Genomic DNA, 22937 nt, shown 5'->3' with positions numbered 1-22937 from the left:
TAGAACTCAGGTTCCTTGTATCTCACTTAAAGGAGCAGCTGCCATAGAACCTCAAATAAAATTGGCTTGGGATAGGCTGAAATGGCCTTCCTGGCCTCAGTCTCCCCATTTTCCTCTCTCTTCAGGTGCCTCCTCTGATTGCCCTACCCCTTCTGGTGCCCTCAGTCAGGGTCGCCGCGTTGTACTACAACAGGCACCACTCCCATTGTACTCTCTGTGGATGCTGACCCTGGTGCCTCCACCTTATTTTTAGTGCTTTAGGGAGCAACCTAGAGCAGTTATAGGAAAACTATGTTGGACTCAGAAACATCCCCATGAGCCAGCGAAGGTTGGTCACTGACAAAACAAACCCCTTCTCTGAGGAAAGAGGTGAACTTCTAGAGCCCGAAGTCCCGATCCCAGGAGTGGCCAGCATCTCCCAGACCAGTGCCGTGTGCCACCTCTATAGGTTAGAGGCACAGAGCCAGGCAAGTGTTCCCTGAGACAGACCCAGGCAAGAGCTTTTGCGAAATCACAGAGGACAATAATTCTGGAAGTAGAGCAGAACAGCTGGAAAAATTAGGCTGATAAATAGGATTACCCAAATCTGAAGTTCGCATTCCTTTCTCCATGCCCGGATTAAGAAAACACTAGTTGTTAGCCTAGGAACAGGTTTGGACCAACTCCTGGCTTATTTTCCATGTGGCCCAGCAGCTGGTAATGGAGATGCCAGCTGCCTTGTGGTTGGGGGCAGAATGAAAACAGCACTGGCTGGAGCCAAGGCCTAGTGCGACCTTGAAGGGCGTTGTATCCTGTAGCTGCTATGGGGGCATGTACCGAGATCACAGGCGCTGAGGCTGTAATGAGCTTGTTAAGCTACTTGCCATCCCTTTAACTGGTGATTACATTAGGGAAAGCCACATAAAGTGTGTTTTCATTTCTCATCCCGCCCCTGCGAGCCTCTGGGGTCTTTTTATCCAATTATCAGACTTGCTGTGGAGGACTGAACTTGCCAAGAACAAGCCTATCAGTCGGAACACGATTTCTTTGATGGATAATTAGCTGTTTCCAGGCCTACTCCTATGCAGCCGAATGCTCTGAGACCAGAAGTCTAAAGCTTGCCTGATAACTGGTCTAAGAGGGAGGTGCCTCCCAGGTTACAGTAGAGTTCTGAGGAATCCTACCAGACTTGCATCCCACAGGGGCCGAAAGAATGTCACGGGATAAATATGCAAGCCGATCTTGCATGAATGCCTGGAAGTTATGATGGAAAGAACAGAATTTCTAAGGAAGGAGTGAACCAGAAATAATTCTGGATGAAGTGGTTAAGGAGGAGCTGGGACATAGGGAGTGGAAACTGTCCTTGAGAGGAGCTTTATTTTGTCCAAGGAAATGAACCCCCGACCCGAGACCAGTTGGATCTTCTCGGTACTGTGGGGGAGGGGGAGGGGGAGGGTGGTTGTGCCTCAGAGTCTATTGTGGAGTTTTATAAAAATGCAAGTGTCCATCTTGGAGACTTACCTACCTGGGGACTCCCATTCCAGATGTCTGGGGTGGGGCCTTGAGCCTCCTTTAAGAATCAAAGCTTACCCCTCCCTTTTATGGAGTCCCTCTCAATGAGTTCCTCTAATCTGTGGAGTCATGCAAAGGTCCACAGTGACATCAGCCACTGGAAACTCAGGCCCTCGGCTCAGGGCCGAGGGCCATGCAACTTCATCCACCTGACTTGGGAAGCAGTCCCAGGGTCTGCATGGAGATCAAGTGAGATGGATTTGGCCAAGAGCAAGCATTTGTCTATCAGGAGTTTATAACACAACAGGAAACCTCTTCATGTGAGGACAGATTTTTATGGTGTAATGCTCCTCAGATGCTATAAGTACTCTAGTGTTATTGCTAATTAATGATCGGTAGGTTTCGATCTGTTTAGTCCCTGGTCTAAATCACCAGCAAAACAATGCCTACTTAAATAACTCTCAAAATAATAACTCCCCATTCTTATTTGTTTCTTTAGTTGTTTGAAGTTTATTTTGGATTAGGTAGCTAATTCTAATGGTTCAAAATTATTGAAGTGCAAAAATGCAGAATGAAAATTCTCTCTCCCATTCTTGACCTCCAACCATCCAATTCTCCTGCTCCTCGAAGACATCCTTTTTAATATATATGTTTACTCAATTATTTATTTCACAAATATTATTCAGTGCATACAATGTGCCAGGTCCTATTCTAAACACTGGAGAAATACTAGTGAACAAAACAGGTGAAAATCATGTCAATTCCACAGTTCAATCCTATTTTTGACAATAGGAAACAGCCATATTTTTAAAAAATCAGTTTCTTGTTTATCCTTCTAGAAATAACCTATGTGTATAAGCCGATATAACCTTGCGTGTTTTCCCTTCATGATGCAAATATGGCACAACTGTCACACTGCTCTGCTCCTTGACTTTTCATTGAAACTATATTATGGAGAGCACATCATATGAATACATAGAACTGCTCCTGCTTTTTTATAGCTGCACTGAATCTCATTATATGGATGTATCATGATGTATTTAACCCCATACTGATGAGCATGTAAGATGTTGCCAATCTCTTGATATTACAAATGATGTTACAATGAAATATCTTGTAGATTCTTTCATACATGTCAGTATATTTGTTGGGTAAATTCCTGCTTTTCATAAGCAACCAATTACTCATGGAACACGAAGCTTATTATGAACAAACAATTTAAGAACAACAGGGCAGCCCAGGTAAAATCAAATCATTTAAATTAGCCAAGTAATGGAGACAAAGGCAAAGTGATACCTGTTGCCTGAATTATTCAGATAATTAAGTCCCTGTACTTAACTTTGCTGTGGCAAGTTGGTCTCAATAATAAATCAGGAGCACAGTCCCCACTTATCTGATGCCCTGCTCCAAAACTTGGCCGTCCTCCTTTTTTTCTAGAAAAGTGAAAAAATTCAGAGAAGCCAGTTACCTAAGATTACTTAGCAATAATTGCAGGTTTTGCAAAGCTATCCCTTCAGCCACTTGAGGGCGCCATTTGCTCACTTTCTAGATTCATATGCACTTGGTTATCTTTCCTATTACAAAGGGAGTTGTGGTTTTATTAAAGTAAAACACAGTTTAAATTTCTTTCCCCCTTGAAGTATAGGACCAAATAAATAAATAAAAGACCACATATGAGAAAGTATTCCAGTGTCCCAAGAGATTGCTGTTGTCATTTTTTGCAAAGCATTTTATTTTCACCTGTCAGCTTCTGCCTTCTTTCATTAGTAAGTCATGACCTTAGAAATCTGGAACTTTTGGGGGAGATAGAGTAGGAATAAGGATTGAGATCTGTATCCTGTGGAGTAGAGGGAGAGAGAAATCTCATTTTTGGGAGGTGTTCACTGTGCATATTTACACATTGACCAATCCTGGCACATACAGAACTAAAAGAATGCGAGTGAGGCAGTAATGAAATGGCGTTAAGGAGGTTCCATGTACATTAATGTCACGGATTCCACAAAGCGCAACCCCACATCATGCTCACTCATTTTGAGTCCCCCATGCTTTCATGTTACTGCCTATAAACAACTGTCCTAACAAAAAATCCTGCTCTGTCCACTCAATGATGGCAAGCATCATTTTCTCCATAGAGCCTTTACAGAGAATTCAGCATGAAGGTCCATGAAACATCCTGTTTTTTCGTGGGTTTGGAGTATAAGGTTGGTGGGGGCAGAAGCAATAGAAACCGTGATGAAAGTAAGGCAAATCTGGGCTTGCTTTTGTTTAGGGCGATGCCTGGTTTGCCTAGATTAGAAGGAGCCTCCTAAAATCCAAAGGCCTTCTTTCTTTGATTTCTATGGTTTTGTTCGTTTTTTAATTATTATTTTAAAATTAGTTCTTTGAAGTGGTTTGTCTTCTGGCGAGATATCCTTTGGGGAATGGTCCCCTCTTATTTCTTTTGCCATTTGGGGGGTAAAAATCTTTTCTACATTTTACCTTTTTTATGCTTAGTTCTGTCTTTTCTGTGTACTTTATTGGTAGCCCAAAGATCAGCATTCATCCACTCATCCCTGAAGTGTTTGGCCATCTCTAAAGCATAACTATTATAACAACTCTCTGTTAATGGATGTCCTGTGGTTTCAAGCCTCAGACAGGCTGCCCTTGGCCCCTTTCAGCAGAAGTCAGAATGCTCTGGGTGAAATATTAGATGCTGCTCCACCCATCACTGGCTTCCCAGGGGAAAAGTGGGTTTGGGTGGAGCCAACGCAGGCTAGCCCCTTACCACAAAGTGAAAGAGAGCTATGAGCAGAGAAGGACTGAGTTTTGACAATGTAATAAGGTAATTTAATTAAAAATGAATTTCATTTATCCACTGGCCTAAACCCCAGAAAGATTATAAAACTTCTAAAACTGTGCAGTTCCACCTCATTTATGTTCTTTGTTCGACAGCCTTCAAAATGTAAACTGAGATCCATGTAACAGTGTGGAAATATAAATATTATGGTTTAATAAGGATAAAAGTTGAGGAACTGAACTTAATGGTTAATTTTAATGACTTTTACAAGATCTCCATGCCTAAGTTTAAAATTATACATTTAGCAATAAGAATATCCTTTCTCAGCTTTTCCCAGAGTTATAGTTTTTAAAAACCAACCCTGTGGCTTCGTTTGTTTCAATCCACTTGCTTGATGGGGTGACATGGCTGTGTTTTCTCCATCAAAATTCCCTCCATGCCCGACCGGGCATGGCTCAACAGTTGAGCGTCAGCCTAGGATCCAGGCGATCGGGGTTCGATTCCCAGTCAGGGGACATGCCCGGGTTTGGGGCTCGATCCCCAGAAGGGGGCATTCAGGAGGCAGCCGATCAATGACTCTCACATTATTGATATTTCTATCTCTCCCTCTTCCTTCCTCTTTCTGAAATCAATAAAGATATATTTAAAAAAAAATTCCCCCCATGGGTTCACGATAGGAAGCAGACCAGTTTCTTTATTTTATTAATAGATTTACATTTCCATATTGTCAAGGCACCAGTTAATGTCCTCAAAAATGACATGCACAAATATACCGTATACTGTGTCTCACTTTTCAGAAAATAAAAAAGGAGTCAAACTCAGACACCTTAGAATTGTGACTCATGTTCCAGCTCAGGGTTGGGTGAATTTGCCTCCCAGAGCAGGAACATGGAGATTCTTCTTCAGTTAATTTTATTCTATTCCTTTCCCCCTCTAATACAGATCTTCCGAGCTTACTTGTCCTTCCGTTCACTCCCGTTACTGTCAGGGCGAGAACTTGGCCTCCCCTCAGCCCACCTTTGCAGAAAGCGCCCTGTGCTCCGCGGCCTGACTCAGCTCAAGCTGCACCATTGGCCTTTACAGTGCCTGGTTGCAAAACTTTTTATTTCACCGATGTTGAGCAGAATGCTGCCAATGGACACACCATCCCAGACATTTAGATGCTATTGTAATTCTTTCATAACACGAATGGGATGTTCTTACTGGGGAGAGGAAGAGAGAAGGGAGATGATCCGTTTTCCTCAGGCAGGTTTTCTTTCACTCTAATGACCACCTGGCCCATGGGCGAAGGAGTTTATCAATGACTGCCTCCACTTTTGTAGAAAACAAACAAGTTAGTGGTCTGTCCTTATTTTGTGAAAAAGCAAAATGATTAACAATTCTCCCCAACCCCACTCCCTACAATATTTTGAAACCACCTCCAAAACCCAGACAAGCCTTCTCTCTCACCAAGCACCCAGAGCAGATACATGTTTCCAGAGGTAGTGGGGGGGCATCTGGACAATTTATTCTTAGTAAGCCTGCTGATTCCTCCAATTCCAATACTTTCTCCTCCAACGCAGCCAACAACATTAAAAACATCAGGAATGAACAAGCAAGCATTATACTGTATAGTACTGATTTCTTCATTGGCTGGTTTTGGGGGTTTTTTAACGGGTGGAAGACTAATAAAGACTCTGCCCCAAACCAAAAGACAAACAAAAGTCAGATTCAGTAACAGCAAAAATTGGAGATTTTCTGGTCTGTGTATGTGCTTTTGTTAGCTGGCAGATTTGTTTTAGGAAACTATTTGCAAAGCCTGGAAAAAATGTGCTCCCTCTGGCCCTTAAAATAATGTGCAGGTTGGTTCATGTTAGCCACCACGTGACAATTCTGGCTGGTGGTCTTTTCAAATAGGCAGCCCCGTCCAGAGGTGGCATCGAAACAATATCTTTAAACCTTGAATTTTTGTTGTTTTACAAAACCAAATATTGAAATATATGTTTTGTTTTTACTTGGGGGAGGCTTTCGTTAAAAATTTGTTGTTTTAAGGGAGAAGGAAGGATGCTTGCGGTAGCTACATTTAGGGATTCTTTCATGACTTTTCTGTCACAGCCTCTTTAAGAGATGTTTGTTAATTCAGTTAATAGAATCAAAAATAGAACCCCTCCAAATTATTTGTTTTTTAAAAGTTTCTGTTTTCATACTCAGTTGGAGATTGGATTGACTCCAAAGAGGCTATTTTGATGTTAAGTCATCCTATTGTATTTCTTAGTCCACGAGAATAACCCTGAGAATCAGTTAAGAGGAAGAACTTTTACAATGTAAAGCCATTTTTTAAAAGAAATCTCAGGTTCAAATATCACTGAACACCTGACATACACTTTTTTAAGTGTGTGCACTTGTATTAGTTATCTGTTGCTGTGTAACAAAAACCTGTGCAGCTCAACACAGCAAGCAGTTATCTCACAGTTTATGTGGGTTATCCAGGTGTGGCTAAGCTGGGTGCCTCTGATTCTCAAAAGGCCACAGTCAAGATCTCAGCTAAGGCTGTGATCACCCCAAGGCTCAACTAGGGGGGATTTGCTTTTAAGCTCACTCATGTGGTTGTTGACAAGATTCAGTTTCTTTTGGACCATTGGGCTAAGAGCCTTAGCTCCTCACTAGTTGTTGGCAAGAGGCCTCTGTGAATTCCTTGCTATATTAGTCTCTCCATAGGGCAGCTCATAACACAGCAATTGGCTTTCTCTGAAAAATGGAGGGAAGAAGAAGGCAGGGGAGAGAGGAGAGAGATTATAAGTCAGGGTCTTTTTGTAACCTAAGAATACCAGGAGGTGGAATCATTGGGAGTCATCTTAGAAGCTGCAGCCACAGTTCTTAACCAAGCAAAAAGTTGGGGTGCTCCAGTTGTGTGAGGTTGAAGGAGCATAGGAGGGTGAGTCAAGGAGGGAGGGTTACTTCTGTGCATGCTGAGGACAAGGCTCTCCATAGAGGGTTTAATAGCCGACCTGGTATGTTTCTCCTTGTCACCCTAAGCATCCAGATCTCCCCCAGATCAGTGTCTCATGATTAATAATTACCCCTTTTTATCCCCTCTCTCCACTCTCACCTACAGTCCATAAATCCATCCTCTTTGTAAGAAGGAAAGGAACTGAGTAAACTAATTTATACTTAGGTGGGAGTGAATGATATGTCAACCACTTAATACATTAAATCTGCTAAGCAGTGTTTCAAAAGAATATTTAGTAACAGGGGGATCAATTCATAAAATTTCAATTAGTTCCACAAAGTCTGGTTTAATTTCTTTTTTTAATTACAGTTTACAGTCAATATTATTTTGTATTAGTTTCAGGTGTACAGCACAGTGGTCAACAAAGTATGGTTAAAAAAAAGGTTTCAAGCAGTTAGAGATTTATTTTTTTCTTAAAGTAGGCAGTTTTCCCCAGCAGTTTTCAAAATGTTTATGTATTTGTGATTCTTTTCAATGGGAATCTGATCTAGATAAGACCTAAGATTGTAAACATCCCAACTTTCCTTTTGGGTCTTTTGCTATTGCAAAGTCGTTGGATTTTGTTAAACAAGCCGGTGGCTTAAGGAGGAGAGCTCAGGTGCTTTTACCTGTTTCTAGAAAGGAACATTCTCTTTGCCCCAGCTTGAGGTCCTGCTTTATTAAACAGGTTTAATAACCTGCTGGTTTTCCAAGCGCTTTTTATTTTTTTCCTTTCTTTATTCTATTTTGTTTTTCCATCACCATTTATCCCCCATTCCCTCTTCAACCTCCACACCCACCCCACTACCTCCTGCAGTCACCACACTGTGGTCCATGTCCACGGGTTCTTTCTCCCTTTTTTTTTGGCTCAATTCCTCCACGCCCCCAACACCCCCACCTCCACCCCAGCCAGAGCTGGCTGCCTACTCTCTATCTATAAGTCTGTCTCTATTTTGCTTGTTAGTTCAGTTTGTTCATTAGATTCCACAAATGAGTGAAGTCATATGGTACTGGTCTTTCTCTGCCTGGCTTATTTCACTTAGGATAATGTTCTCCATGTCCATCCATGCCATTGCAAAAGGCAAAATGTTCTTCCTTTTTACATCCAAGCCCTTTCATAAGAGGAACTTTTATCTGTCTCATAAAAAGAAGGGATGGGAATTGAGGTCATAGGAAAGGCACTCTGCAAATACAGAATATGTGAGCATTTAGTCCATGCTTGAAGACAAATTATTAGTAGTAATAATAGTTGTAATAAGTAATAATAATAATAATAAAGACACCATATCTGATGTTCAGATTGTAGTTCATCAATTGAGAAAGAATGGATTATTTTCCCTTCAAAATCTTTAGAAGTGGAAATCTTTACAAAGATTTCCCTTCAAAATCTTTAAATCTATAACAAGTATAAGAGTTTGCTGGTTTTCTATTTGTTTTTCTCTCATTTGATTTCTGTTTTAGAGTGCATTATTTTTAAACATAACATGACTAGAGAGAGAGAATATTGGGTCATTTACTGTAACATTTTGTCTCTGGCTACTTAACTGCATTTGCTTTTTGTGGGGGTGGGGTTAGAGGTCCCCAATGTTCAGAATACAGTGCCAGCATTTACAAAAGCATTGCAGCCCAGCCCACGGAGCACCGAGGTTACTAAGGGGCAAGCAGCTGCCTGCGACAACATCCCCAGGGCCTCCTAATCTTGTGCCATTTCGCAGGGCAGGCAGCCTGCTGTGGACTCGGACTTATGCCCTGGCATAGGATTCATGTGCCGTCTTTCTTGCTCTGATCTCTGAAGATGGGACATTCTCTTCACCCTACACATCAGGGCTTTTCTTTCCATTTCTGTTTTTCACGGATTCCTTTGTGAATCTGTGCTTTGATTTAACCTAAAGTATTAGAAATAGGAATAAACACAAGTCATGGTATTAGACCATGGAATGACAAGACAGGAGATGGCAAATGTTTTATGTTTATGCATTTATTTGTAAAGCTTCCCATTCTAAAAGGTATCTGAGGCCACTTATGGAGACTGTAAAACAAGGTGTAAAATTTCTGGGTTAAAGGAAAATCAGCCTAAACCTGGATAAGGTTAATACACAGAATATATCTTAAGGACCTTGACAGTTCCTTAAAAAGTAAGTTGCAAATTTGACTTTGAGCTTCCTAGCAGCCAAACAAACAAAAGGAAACACAATAAACTACAAGATTCATGTGTCCACCAAATGAAAAACAGACCCTTTCTCCTGGATCTGTGCTTCTCACACTTGAATGTGCATTTGAATCAACTGGGGTGCTGTGAAATGAAGTTCTGATTCAGCAGGTCAGTGGTGCATCCTAATAGCCCCCAGGTGATTCTGATGCTGATGCTGCTCCTCCCTGGACGGGTCTTTTAGTAGCAAAGTCTTAGCTCTGCATAAGTGCCATTTACAATGCATGCTCCCACTTAAAATATATAGCCACGTTTGGTTTGCAGGTTTCCTAGGTAATTCTAAAATATGTCAAATTTTGAGCTCTAAGATTTCTAACTTCATTTGCTATTGATGTATTTAAAACATCAAAAGCTCTAACACTGAGGGACAATAGTCATTCTCATCTTTTAAGTTAATTATGTTATTTTGAACCTTTTCTAAAAATGTTTTGTTTGTTTGGGGAAACATTCTTCAGCCCCTGTAAATAATACAATAAAAGACCACATTATAATGTTCTGGTGAGTCTGATTGTTGACCATAGATACTGTTTACTGTTGTTCTTAGAAATAGCAACGGTTATGGGCACTGAGTCTAGTATTAGCTTCAAAGCACCCAGATCTGAATTGCACTGTGCTGGCTGTGTTACCTTGTGGAAGTTATGCACCCTCTCTGTGCCTCAGTTTTATCACCTACCTAATGAGGCTCATAGTAGTACCTGTCATAGGTACTATTAGATACTATTAGTGCCTACACATAGGAAAAATTAAATAATATTAGCTATTTTTATTATTATGTTCACAATACATTTTCCTGGCAGTGAGCTGCTCATCTTGCATAAAAAGTACCTTAAAAGAATATATCTAGATTTGCAATTTTCTGTGCAATGCTTGAGAAAAACACACTAGATAACTATAAGATATTGGTGATACTAATAGGCACTTGAATTTCATCCTGTTGGAATCAAAGTCTGCTGCTAACAAATTACTAACAGGAGTTAGAGGCACCAACCTTTTCCCGTAGCTTTTTAATGAGGGCATCTCGTCCATGCAGTTGGTTTTGCTGCATTTCCACTTCAGCAAATAGTTCATCAATTCTTTGGCTCTGTCTTTGCAAAAAAGGCTAGAGAGGGAGAGTTTTAAAACACAAGGGGAGGAAAAGAAAGCACTTTGAAATTGCCAGAATAGGTTGGCGAGCTTTTTCTACGTAAAGCTGTTCCAGCAGTTGCATCAGGAGAGCCAAGCACTAACTTCCTAGCCCGTCTATTTCAACCCAGTACATATATTGCTTGTGGTCGGCTATAAGACCATCACTTGAGTCTCAAGCTAGAAGAAAACTAATAGAAAAACCGGTTTCTTGGTATTTTATCTTTTTCCCTACCCGATACCTATATCCAAGAACATTTGAGACCTCCCTAAGCCCCGAAGCACCTGACCACGTCATTTAAAACATATTAGGATGCACCCACTTTCTCATTTGTTACATGTATTTTATGTATAACTTTATAACAGTCCACAAAGTAGAAGGAAAAAAAATTTCACCCCTAGGTTAAATTCAGTAGAGTTGTTGTTGACTAATTGAGAACATGTTGCACTCGGTAAGCATTTAATTTAAAATTCGTTAATTTTGGTTTTGAGCTTTTTACTTTCTCTATTTCAGAGCTAATTATTTCTGAATGCCCAGACATCTTTGTGGAATCCTAGAATGTTCACAGATATTAGGCTTTGTGCTTACCATCCTGAAAGAAATATGGCCTTTTCACAACCCCATCCCAGCTCGGCAGGAAAGCCTCAACACCTGCACACTTGTAAGGAAATGGATTTTAGTGACTAGATGGACCTAGAGAGTGTTCCCTCAGAAAGAGCGTTTTGCCATTTTCTGAGGGGCTGTGAGAGAGATGAGAGAGGGTGTGCTAGAGAAAAAGAGAGACTCAGAGAGATACACACAGATTAAAGGCAGACAGACCAACATAGAGAGACAGAGACAGAGACAGAAAGAGACTGAAAGAAAGATGGAGAGAGAACCCCAGAGAGACTGATGATTCCCTAAGTAACATACATTAAGATCTCATAGTCCTGCCGTGTTGAGAGTTGCATTTTAAATTCACTCAGCTGTTTTACACAATCCTGATAAGAACATAATCTTCACCGGTGTCATATTTTGCATTTATAGCAAAGCACTTGTCAGGTATCATTGAATTAAAACTTAACTCCCATCTTTTCATTACAGGTGAGGAAATTGACTTGTCCACCTTACATTTGTAGAGCGTTTTGAAATTTTTTAAAGGACTGTTCCACCCATTATCTTATTTAGTAAGGGCCACCAATCACACAGGTCTCCATATTAGCCCATCTTCCCTGGTATAACAGCAGCTTAAATTATGGGCATTACCGATATTCAAAAGACAGTGGAGATACCCCAGGCCACAGAATCAGCAATTTTTTTTAAGTATATATTTGATATTAGTACCTTGTTACAGCTTCTGTACTGAAATAAGAGAGACAAAACCAAAATTGACACCAATTTCATTTCAAAATCAAATCTACTTTTCTCATTTCCCCATATCATCTTCTAGTCCTAACCCTTCATGTATATTCAATTTTTGAATATGTGTAGCCCTGTCATAGATAAAATTTTATATTCTGAATTTTCACTCAACAGTATGCAACGAGCACAAGCCATTTAACTCACTTCAGTCTCACTTTCAAGGAGATACATAAGGAGCACCAAGGATTGTTTGACTTTGAGCAGCTACAGGTAATCCTTTGGCTCTCTGGGAATCCCAAGGCCCTGTAAGGAAAATATTCTGAGAGAATAGAAAGCTAGCTTTTTGCTTTATGACATGACCGATTGTTCCTCCACTCACTTCTTGGAAGCGAGTCACATAAATATATATATATTTTAATTCAAAACACTGTTTAGGTTGCCATTACCAGCAATGGAAGATAATAGGCATTTTCACCACAAAGGGTTAATCTGCACCACCATTCTTCTTAACCAGGTTTTCTCACAGCAGAAATAGCTCCCACTTCATGAATCTTACTTTGGGGTCTATTTTCCAATAGGATAGCATTTCTATTAAAAATCGTAATAATAGTATTAAAAATAGTTGTTTTTTTAAAATATATCTTTATTGATTTCAGAGAGAGGAAAGGAGAGGGAGAGAGAGATAGAAACATCAATGAAGAGAGAGTCATTGATCAAGCCTGCAATTGGGCGTGTGCCCTGACCGGGAATCGAACCCTGATCGATGGCCTGGATCCTAGATTGATGCTTAACCGCTGAGCCACGCCCGGCCGGGCAAAAATAGTATTTTATTTCCGGTAAAATAATGGTCAACTGGAATTCTCAATAATGATCTACTCACCATGATGTCGTCCATCACCTCTGTCAGAGAAAGCCCACCTGCCTTGAAGGACACAGCGCTCTCCACCTTCTGCTCCAGCAAGTTTAGCCTCTCATTGAATTTCTCTCTGTCCTTTATCCCTGCAACCAGCTGATGCTGGAGCTCGGCAACCAGCTGCTGGAGGTCTTCATTCCTCTTGTCGAGCTGCTCAGCTCTCCTCTCCAGGTCCTCTTTCTTTCTCTCCTGCTGGCTGACTTGAGTTAGGAGCTCAACCAAAGAGATGTTCAGAGTGTCCAGTTGTTTAAACAGGTGGCCAATGTGACTTTTGCTGTAGCTCACTTGCATCTTGAGCTCCACTCCAAGCTGTAGAAGCCCCTGGGAGAGGACATCGATGTCATCTTGGGAATAAGTGGCAGGGACATATCTTTCTCTTTGTTTCCTTGCACTGGATAAAGAATAGGCTAAACTGAGGAGAAGCCAAACTGATGTTTTTTGCATCGTGGCTTTGAAAAGTTTCATGGTCCGTTGGGGGTAACCTGTTTCCAGCAAAGAAAATAGAAGACAGTCTGAAGACAGTAAAGAGCAGAAACAGTTTAGTCAAAGAATCACCAAATTCCACAAGTTAACTTCTAACTTCCTGGAGCTGCTAAATCGCAGCAGTTTATAAATTAGTTGAGAGGCTATTGCTGAATCAGTGGAAAGAATTTGGAGTTTCCAAAACAGTTTGTAATCAAGAGAAGCCATCTGAAGTAGTTCTTGGTAGAACATTGTTGATGAATACCAAATGTCCTGTTCTTGGTTGTGATGTATATGACTGAAGAAGACCGCTTTTTCTTGGGGAAAGATGAGATTATGCTAAATGCCTTGCACATACACTGGACATCTCCTTACTAAAGAAGCTTTCAAAATAATTGTGCTACACCAAGTGATTCCTATTTTGGTTATGGATTATCCTCTCAAAAATCATTAAACATAATTCTTAGGATTTTCTCTAGCTAATATGAGACACTTAATTTACCATATATAAACTATACAATCCTGTTTATCAGTTTGTTACTAATTACTCTTATCTGGTTGAGGCTCTGTGGATTATTGACCATACAGGCAGATCTTCCCTCCCAACAGGAAACAGTATTATTTGTTAATATTCATTTCTTTAAAAGCATGCAGATTTAACAGAACATGTCACTTAGCATATTTGCCATTAAGAAATATGATCCTTGGGAAATGCATCTTCTTAAAAAAAGAGTTTAGGCAGTTATTTAACCTCCCTGGGAGTTAGTTCCTAGTAGGCAGAAAGGGATGTTGGACTAAATTGTCTCGAAGTTTCCCTCAGCTCTGTACTCTGTGGAAAGTGTATTCAGTACCAGGCATGCCCGGTGATGTTGTTTGAACATAGGGGTCAGCAACCCGTTTGGAAGCAGCGTTGGGGGATGTGTGAAACAAGTGTGTGGTGGAGTGTTAGTAACAGCTAACTTGCTTAGCCAGTCTGGCAGGGCTACTGCCGTTGTGATCTACACAGACCCTTTCATCTAGCTACTTCAAAGCGTTTTACACACTCTGGCTCATTATTTCTTCCGGCACAGCAGAAAGGTTGAGTGGTGTCTTTTCAATTAATTGAAAGATGAAGAACTATATAGAACTAAAAGTGATTCTTCCCAGAGTATACTATATTGCAGAAGGGCAGTACATATATGTATACATATGTATATAAAGGGTTGATCACAGCTTTATAATTCTAAAAAAGGAAATAATCTAAATGCTTATTTTTGGAGACTAGTGTAAATTAAGGCACATTCATAATATGGGAGATCATGCATCCATTGAAATCATGTGTATTAGGAATGTTTGCTCTTTCCATAAGAGGCCTGAGGTGACCTCTGAAAATGGTTCCCTATTCACTTGACCCAGAAAAACCCCACAAAATCATGCAAATCAAGAGGTTAAAATCTTCATGTTCACTTTAAGAACACTCGTGAAACTGCCCAGGCCACCAAGGGTATGCATAGCCACAAAGCCACCAAGTGTCTGAAGGCCGTCACTTTGCAGAAGCAATGTGTGCCGTTCCGTCGTTACAGTGGTAGAGTTGGTAGGTGCACCCAGGCCGAAGAGTGGGCCTGGGCACTGGGCTCAGTGGCCCAAAAAGAGTGCTGAATTTTTGTTGCACATGCCTAAAAATGCAGAGAGTAATGCCGAACTCCAGAGCTTGGATGTAGTTTCTCTGGTCTTGAGCACATCCAGGTGAGCAAAGCTCTCAAGACGCAGCCCAGAACTTACAGAGCCCGTGGGCAGATAACCCACGCAGAGCTCTCCCCGCCACGCTGGGGAGATGCTCCTGAAAAAGCGCAGATTGAGGACCCCGCGGGTCCACTTCTGGGAGCATATCCAAAGACACTCGAAATGTACCCAAGACATTAAGGCTCCCTCGGCTGCAGCAGACGCATCTTTATAGGTAACGAAACAAAGAACACCGTTGGCTCTTATCCGATGGCTGCAGCTGAGGAGGAAGCAACGGCATCTCACTCACGCCTCCAAAAATTATTCACTTCTTAAAGGAAATTCTCCAGAAAAACCACCTCATGATTGGTTAAAATAAGCTCAAGGCCTTATTCACTGGTTCTCGGTCTTCTTTTTTCCAGAAACCTTCTCTATGTCTACCCTCAGAGGCTGAACTTCACCAACAAGCTGGCATCCGCCCGGAACATTACAATAAAGATCCAGTTCATGTGTGGAGAGGATCCGAGCAACGCCATGCCGGTAAAGAGGGAAAGAAACATCTGTCCCAAAGCAGGGTGTGCTGGGCTGGCCTGTCCATCCACGGGGACAGAGCGCGGGGCTCAGGGGCGTACCGAATACGCCTGTTCAGGACAGCACCCCTCGGCACGTGCAGAGGCCTTTGGACCAGCCCAGTATTGGTCCCAGCATGCTGATGGGGAAGCAGGGTCAGTCTGCGCTGAAAGTCTCTTTCCTAACTTATTCCAGGAGGAGCTATGGACTTTGGGAATGCAGATTATATTAGAGGACTGAAAAATATCATAAAGTCCATGCCATCCTCACAGCATGAAAAGCAGAGACGGGCCCAGCGCATCCGCAGTGTTTGCCACATTTCTGGATGTGCACTGCAGCCCGCATCTGCCCACAGCCCAGTCCACAGAGAGAGATGTAAAGCATGCCTGGGAATAATAAATATATGCCATCTCAATGCCTTTTTGGACTGGATCTTCATTCTGAGGCAAAATATAAATCAAGTAATAAGTATATAATGCAGTGTTCTCTAAGGAACCCAAAATGCCAGAATTTGTATTTTTTTAACCATTTGTCCCAAATGAGATGGGTAGTTAGCTGTTACCATTTTCTGTAAGTCATAGAATTCAGTTACCATACCTTTCTACTGAAATAATTTTTTTCAGTGCTACCATTTTTCAAATATCTCCTTTTAAAAAACAAAGCATCCTGCTAATGTCTCAGCTTCCTTCCCAGTGCAAGGTATTCTCTTGCAATAGTGGTGGGAAAGAAATCCCAGAGGAAGGCACCCCCGCTTCTCTCTGCCCTGGCTCATGGCAAGCCCACCAGAGCTGCCAGGTACAGCTGTGCAGGTCCTGAATGTAGCCAAGGCCCCAGCCAGGGATGAGTGGGGGCCAAACTGTCCTCTGCTCACCAAGCCCTGGGACCCAGCGTAGGGATTACTGCATCTAGTAGAAAGGGCACTTTTTTCTTTGCCCAAAGGTGAGTCCACTTGTTAAATCATGTACTGTTAGGGCTGAATCAGGCCCAAGAGGTGTCTTTTTCTAAATATTCCAAACATGTGGACAGTGAAGGTCCTGATCACCCCAGTGACCAGGCCCATGTCTTTGGAGGGGAAAATGCCACAACCAGGGATCCTTAACTGAAGGTAAAACCGCGTGACTTCACCTAAAAGTATAGACCTCTAGGCAGTGAGCCAGAGTGGACAGAGCACTGGTTTTCCAGTCTCTCAAAACTGTGGCCCTTGGTCACTAATACAGCCCCTTGGGGCCTCACTTTGCCCTTTGTAGCCAGTTCTTTTGCATCTGTGTGGTTGGGCTAGTTTTAGAACTCAGCACTCTTAATTTATGAAATGTAGTTGTATGAGAACAGAACATCCTATCAGGCTGATGATGGTTGATTTGCTATACCCAAATATCACTGTTAATTTGGTCCTTTCCATGTTGGTGAACAGGTCATCTTTGGAAAATCCAGTGGGCCTGAATTTCTGCAGGAAGTGTACACAGCCGTCACATACCATAATAAGTAAGCATATTTCAGAGTTCTAAATATATGGCAAGATTGTTTCATTATCTGCTGGCTTCTCTGAATCCCCTAGGTGATTCCTTCCAATGGTTTTTTATCACTTGGGGACTTAGGGACAGAAGAAATCCACACTAGTTCCATGATTCTGTGCTGGAGATGTACAATTTTTGCCATTAACTGAGACTGGGAGAAGAACGTATCCTCAAGAACCTCATATTGTTTTGACTTTTCTGGAGCCTTGTATTCTAGTATGATACAGAGAGGTTTTATGGTGTTAAGTAAAGAAATACATTTCTTAACTTGCTTTGAGGTACTGGAAGGGGCCAGAAACAGAATCCAGCTCTCATTTTTCTGTCTCCTGGTCTTCCATATACCACTCCACAGCTGCACCACTATCAGATTTAAGAAAATTTAAGTTGACCAAAGGGAAAATGGAACACTTGTTGTTATGTGGGTAAATTGAGTTCCAAAATAATGTCTATATTATTATTTACATTTTACAGGTAGAAGAGGGAAATCTGTACAGGGTCAGGCAGACTAGGGTTTGATCCTGGCCTGGTAACCTTGGCCCATTTAAGTTTTCCTCTGAACCCATGCTCCTGGGGAGGAGTAAATGGGTAATGCACATAAAGCCCTTGGTAACTTATGAGGGACTTTGTAATTCAGTAAAATCAGGTTCCTTTTCCTCCTACATCATTCATTTGTTTCTCCAAACTCCTTTCGTGCGCTTACCTCTGTTCTTGGGGTAGAAATAGAAAAAGTCACAGAAGGACGCTGAACCTCATCCCCTTTTCAAATTAAGTTGTTGGATTTTTTTCCATTGTGCGTGGAAATCCCCCACCCCAAAGTCTTTAGTTTCTGAATGCTGTTACGTAAGTGAAGTGTATCTAGTGACATAAGCTTGGTCCCAAGGACTTCCAGCTTAGGAGCAGAATGATGTGAAATGAAAAGCAAAATACCAAGCAGACAAATTCTGAGGAGTGAAGGGTCCATTGCATTACAATTTGCAGTCAGAGAAGTCATCATTCTTGCTAAACGTTGTGTGTATAATGTGCTTTTGAAACAGGTCTCCAGACTTCTATGAAGAAGTGAAAATTAAGCTCCCTGCTAAGCTCACAGTAAACCACCATCTCCTGTTCACCTTCTATCACATCAGCTGTCAGCAGAAGCAAGGAGCCTCCATAGAAAGTCTCCTGGGATATTCAGTGAGTCATTTTCAAAATGCCAATTCACACTGCAGTTCTTGGTGCATCCAAGGTCCCTGCAGAGATAAACAACTAAATTCTATTCAATTGCTTTTTTCCTGTCACAAGTAACAGAATGTACCAAACCAGATATAGCAAAGAGCAGAGATGACTTGACTTAGCAGATGACAAATTTCAGGAATGGAAAGCTAGTGGGAGATAGATATTGAATGTTCACACATTTATTTTTTTTAAAAAAGGATTGTGACGTCAAAATTACAACTAAACTACAGAACAACCATCATTCAGAACTGTCTGAAATCTGGCTGAACGGAAGTTATACAACTAGGGATTTAAAGAAGATGCCACATCAAGACTGGTAGGAGGCACAGAGATGAAGAATGGGCTGGTCCCCCGCCCACATGTGGCAGGTAAAAACCAGGAGGGATATCTTGGCTGAAGAAGTCCCCCCTGAGGAGCAAGGGGCCCAGCCCCGTACTCGCCCCTCCCAGCCCAGGATTCCAGTGCCAGGAAGAGAAATCCCTATCCAAGCTGTTTCCAGTGGCTTTTCCACACAAATGGCCTGTCTTGGCTCTGGTTGTAAAAGCTAATGGGGATTGTGGCTGAGTAAGGCTGAGGTCTCCTAGAGTCCCAGGCGTTCCTCTTACAGGGCCTATGCATGGACTTACTCGGACTTAGTCCCTCTGAGCTTCAGTAGTTGGGCAGCAGCTCAAAAGGCACCAGGGAAGAACTGAATTGTCTGGCAGCAGGGCGAGAGCTAAACAGCCAGCGTTCTCCCAGACAGAAGTGCTGGCAGAGGCCATTGTTCCTCTTCTGAGCCCTTCTCCCACAGAGCTGGCAGGTGGGCACCATATCTGAATCTCCATCAGCCTGGCTATCACTATTCACCCTGCCCCAGTGATTCCCTCAGATCCTCCTCACCGAACTTGTGGACCCATCCAAGCTGTTTCCAGTAGCTTTTCCAGACAAATGGGCCTGTCTTGGCTCATGCTCTATATTTTCCTAAAATATCTCAAACAAGCAGCATCTGGCCTCAGCATGCCTCATACCTCTCACTGAGTGGCCTCAGGCCCAGCACTAGCAACAGCCCGCCTTTGTTCACAGCTTGGCCTTGTTGGGCACCTCCAAGCCCAGCACAAGTAGCAGCCATCTGCAGATTGCTTTGTAACTCATGCTGGGTGGCCCTGGGCAGAACACAGGTGACAGCTTACCTTGGCCAGCAACTCTTAGCAGGCCCCACAGCCAGTGCACTTTATGAACAGCTTCAGACCATATCGAAGCATCACCCAACCACCCTCACAAGCTACACACTCAGGACTCAGTGGGCACTAGAGACCCACTAAAGTAAGCCCTGCTTTGTGGGGTGAGCCCCTGCACAGCTGATCCTCCATGGTGGTCGGTGGTCACATCCAGTCTTTGCAGCCTGGCTGGCCTGGGCATAAATTCCTCCCATTGAAATGCCAACAGCAATCAAGGCTTAACTACAAGAGGAGGGTGTACACAGCCCACATGTTGAGGACACACCTCAAGTGCCCAGCTTGGGTGATCAGGGAGGCTGTGCCACTGAATCCTACAGGGCACCTACTACATTAGGCCATGCTACCAAGCCTGAGAGACATATCAGCTCTACCTAATACATAGAAACAAACAAAGGGAGGCTGCCAAATGAGGAGTCAAATAAAAGTCCCAATGAAAGAACTGAACAACACTCCAAAAAAATAACTAAACAAAATGGAGACAAGCAATCTACAAACGCTGAGTTCGAAACACTGGTTATAGGGATGCTCAATGAACTTAGTGAGAACTTCAACAGCAAAGAAAAAGACATGGAAACCACAAAAAAGAACCAGTCAGAAATGAAAGATACACTAACTGAAATGAAGAATAATTTACAGGGAATCAAGAGTAGAACAGATGTATCTGAAAGTCAAAGCAGTGATTTCGAATATAAGGAAGCAGAAAACACCCAATCAGAACAGCAAAAAGAAAACAGGATTTTTTAAAAATTGGCATAGTATAAGGTGTGGGACAACTTCAAGCGTACCAACATTCACATCATGGGGGTGCCAGGAGATGAGAGATAGCAAGAAATTGAATCCTATTTGAAAAAAATAATGACAGAAAACTTCCCTAACCTGGTGAAAGAAATATAAGTTCAGAAAGCACAGAGTTCCAAACAAGAGGAACCCAAAGAGGCCCACACCAAGACACATGATAATTAAAATGCAAAAGGTTAAAGACAAAGAAAGATTCTTAAAAGAAGCAAGAGAAAAGCCGTTAGTTACCTACAAGGGAACACCCATAAACCTGTCTGCTGATTTCTCAACAGAAACTTTGCAGGCCAGAAGGGATTGGCAAGAAATATTCAAAGTGATGGAAAGCAAGGACCTACAGTCGAGATTACTCCACTCAGCAAAGCTATTATTTAGAATCGAAGAACAGATAAAGAACTTCCCAGACAAGAAGCTAAAGGAGTTCATCACCACCAAACCAGTATCACATGAAATGTTAAAGGGTCTTAAGAAGAAGAAGGAAAAAAAAGATCAAAATTTTGAACATTAAAATGGCAATAAATGCATATCTATCAACAATTGAATCTAAAAACCAAAGTAAAACAAGCAGAACAGAAACAGACTCATAGATACAGAGAACATTTTGATGGTTGCCAGATGGGCGGGGTTGGGGGATGGGTGAAAAAGGTGAAGGGATTAGGAAGTACAAATTGGTTGTTACAGAATAGTCATGAGGATGTAAAGTACAGCATAGGGAATATAGTCAATAATATTCTCATAACTATGGTGCCAGGTGGGTATGAGATTTATCAGGATGATTATTCAGTAAGTTATATGATATCTAATCACTGGGGTATACACCCAAAACTAATATAATATAGCAAGTCAACTGTAACTAAAAAGTAAAAAATGATTTAAATAATTTTTTCTAAGTTAAAAAACTAAAAAATAAAACCCTTTAATTCAATGATATTTCAAAGTCTGTTAAGCCTTGGCCATTGAAGTGCTGGGTATGTTGTGTTGTTGTATTTATAGTTTTTATGTCCATTCTCAAGGTTTGTGTGTCTCTAAATCTATCATTTGAATATATCATTATTTTTTAAATTACAGAGGGTCATTTAGTACAAAAATGTATCATTGGGAGACTATATATGTATTTGTTTACCGTGCATTTAGAATTAACTAGTAAATTTAAAATTTTTTAAAAAGCATTGAAATATCTGTTATTTCCAAGTTTTATATATATGCCTCACATACAGGGTGGGCAAAAATAGGTTTACAGCTGTTTGTATGGGAAATAATACAATAATTAATAAAATAAAAATACAACAAGAATAAACTGTTTTGCATACTCACAACTGTAAACCTACTTTTGCCCACCTCTGTATAAAACTAGCTCTTTTTTTCTCCAAGGAGAAAAAAGTTGTTTCTTTAAAAAGTATAATAGTTAACCTAAACATTGATGTTGTTCAGACACACACAAACATTGGCTTTAAAGAAAAATGCTACTACTTTGTCTCTGAAAGCAGTAAATCATTGATATTACCATCTCAGGAGCTCTCACAGAATTTAAAATGCAAAGAACTTGACAGAAATTACTGCCGAAAGGAGTCCTGGTCAATATCTAATCATCATTTAGTTGCATTTGATTATTGTGAGCTAGATAAAATGCCAGAATTATATGTAGTAATAAATTCCACTTTATTCTTTACATCATCTGTTTCAGTGGCTGCCAATTCTCTTAAATGATCGTCTTCAAACTGGATCCTACTGTCTCCCAGTTGCCTTGGAAAAGTTGCCACCCAACTACTCCATGCATTCTGCAGAGGTAACCAGCAAGCTGGCCACCAGCCGTTTCTGGTCCAGCCATGGTCTTTGACCACCTTCCCAGATCCACTTCCCAGGCCCTTAAACAGGATCAAGGATGCTCAGCATGTCTGGGGGAACAGTCATTTGTCAGCATATAGTGTTTTCTGAGAACACATGGTTCTGATAGGATGGGAAAGACAACTGGCCATGAAAACTCATTCATTTAGACATCACCAGTTCCAATTAGTAACCAGTTCTAATTAGTAAATGTGGCCTGTGCCAGAGGCAGCACTACCTTGCATTATCCACATAAAGGAATTCATAGAATAATGTTTTATGAAAGGGGAAGCAAACAGAGCCCACTTGTAACAGCTGCTCTCAGTACGGATCCTTACAAAAGGTTCCCAGGCTAAATTCCATCAGTTTCTCCTCTACGTCAGTTGTCACTGTCCCCAGATGATAGTGGGGTTTTTCTTTCTTTGCCAATGCCAGTAGTCTTTCCCTCCTCCTGTTTCCTGCAGTGTCTCTTGTTCATCCACTCTGCGGCAGTACACCCATTATAGGGGAGCCCAGGGGACTCCCCATCTTGACCCCACCAGCTCTGGCTCTCATATTCTCAGTCTGGTTGGCATAGTTTATTTCAATAGTATAATTTTGAAGAAAATCCCAGACATCATAGCATTTCCTTTAAACATATTTTAGAATGTACCTTCAAAGATAAGGGCTCTTTTTTTTTAACCATCACAATACCATTGTTATACCTTAAAAATGAATAATTCCTTAATATCTTCAAATATTAACTCAGTAATCAAATTTCAAATTATCTCATTAATGTCATATTTTTATTTATAATTGTTTGAATCAGGGTCCAAATA

The 22937-nt window shown here is 41.4% G+C and overlaps 2 protein-coding genes across 2 annotated transcripts in view; one reads left to right on the top strand and one right to left on the bottom strand.

Moving 5' to 3' along the window:
• Positions 1 to 22937, top strand: part of DOCK8 (dedicator of cytokinesis 8) — a 142536-nt gene that overhangs the window by 53285 nt on the left and 66314 nt on the right. Inside the window, exons 14-17 of the mRNA XM_016214296.2 lie at positions 15407 to 15524; positions 16966 to 17036; positions 18103 to 18241; positions 21980 to 22081. Of these exons, the coding sequence (XP_016069782.2) occupies positions 15407 to 15524; positions 16966 to 17036; positions 18103 to 18241; positions 21980 to 22081 (430 nt within the window). The remainder of the gene's footprint in view (positions 1 to 15406; positions 15525 to 16965; positions 17037 to 18102; positions 18242 to 21979; positions 22082 to 22937) is intronic.
• LOC107538140 (angiopoietin-related protein 3-like) lies at positions 9026 to 13265 on the bottom strand. The gene is made up of 3 exons (XM_016214298.2): positions 12789 to 13265; positions 10433 to 10543; positions 9026 to 9121 (listed from the first exon to the last, which is right to left on the bottom strand). The coding sequence occupies exons 1-3, from the start codon at positions 13263 to 13265 to the stop codon at positions 9050 to 9052; spliced, it is 660 nt and encodes a 219-aa protein (XP_016069784.2). The 3' UTR covers positions 9026 to 9049.

This window comes from Miniopterus natalensis, chromosome 12 (genome assembly GCF_054644295.1).
Source record: "Miniopterus natalensis isolate mMinNat1 chromosome 12, mMinNat1.hap1, whole genome shotgun sequence".
Taxonomy (NCBI): domain Eukaryota; kingdom Metazoa; phylum Chordata; class Mammalia; order Chiroptera; family Miniopteridae; genus Miniopterus; species Miniopterus natalensis.
Note: the sequence above shows the minus strand (reverse complement) of the source record. Positions and strands in the feature narration are given on the sequence as shown.

Bases quoted from the DNA above. Each gene is read 5' to 3' on its own strand.
- LOC107538140 (XM_016214298.2), bottom strand. From the start codon at position 13,265: ATGCAAAAAACATCAGTTTGGCTTCTCCTCAGTTTAGCCTATTCTTTA. The intron at 10,544-12,788 runs GTGAGTAGATCA...CTCCCTCTCTAG, and splicing joins AGGTGATGGACGACATCATG to CCTTTTTTGCAAAGACAGAG. The intron at 9,122-10,432 runs GTTGGTGCCTCT...CTAATACTTTAG, and splicing joins TTAAAAAGCTACGGGAAAAG to GTTAAATCAAAGCACAGATT.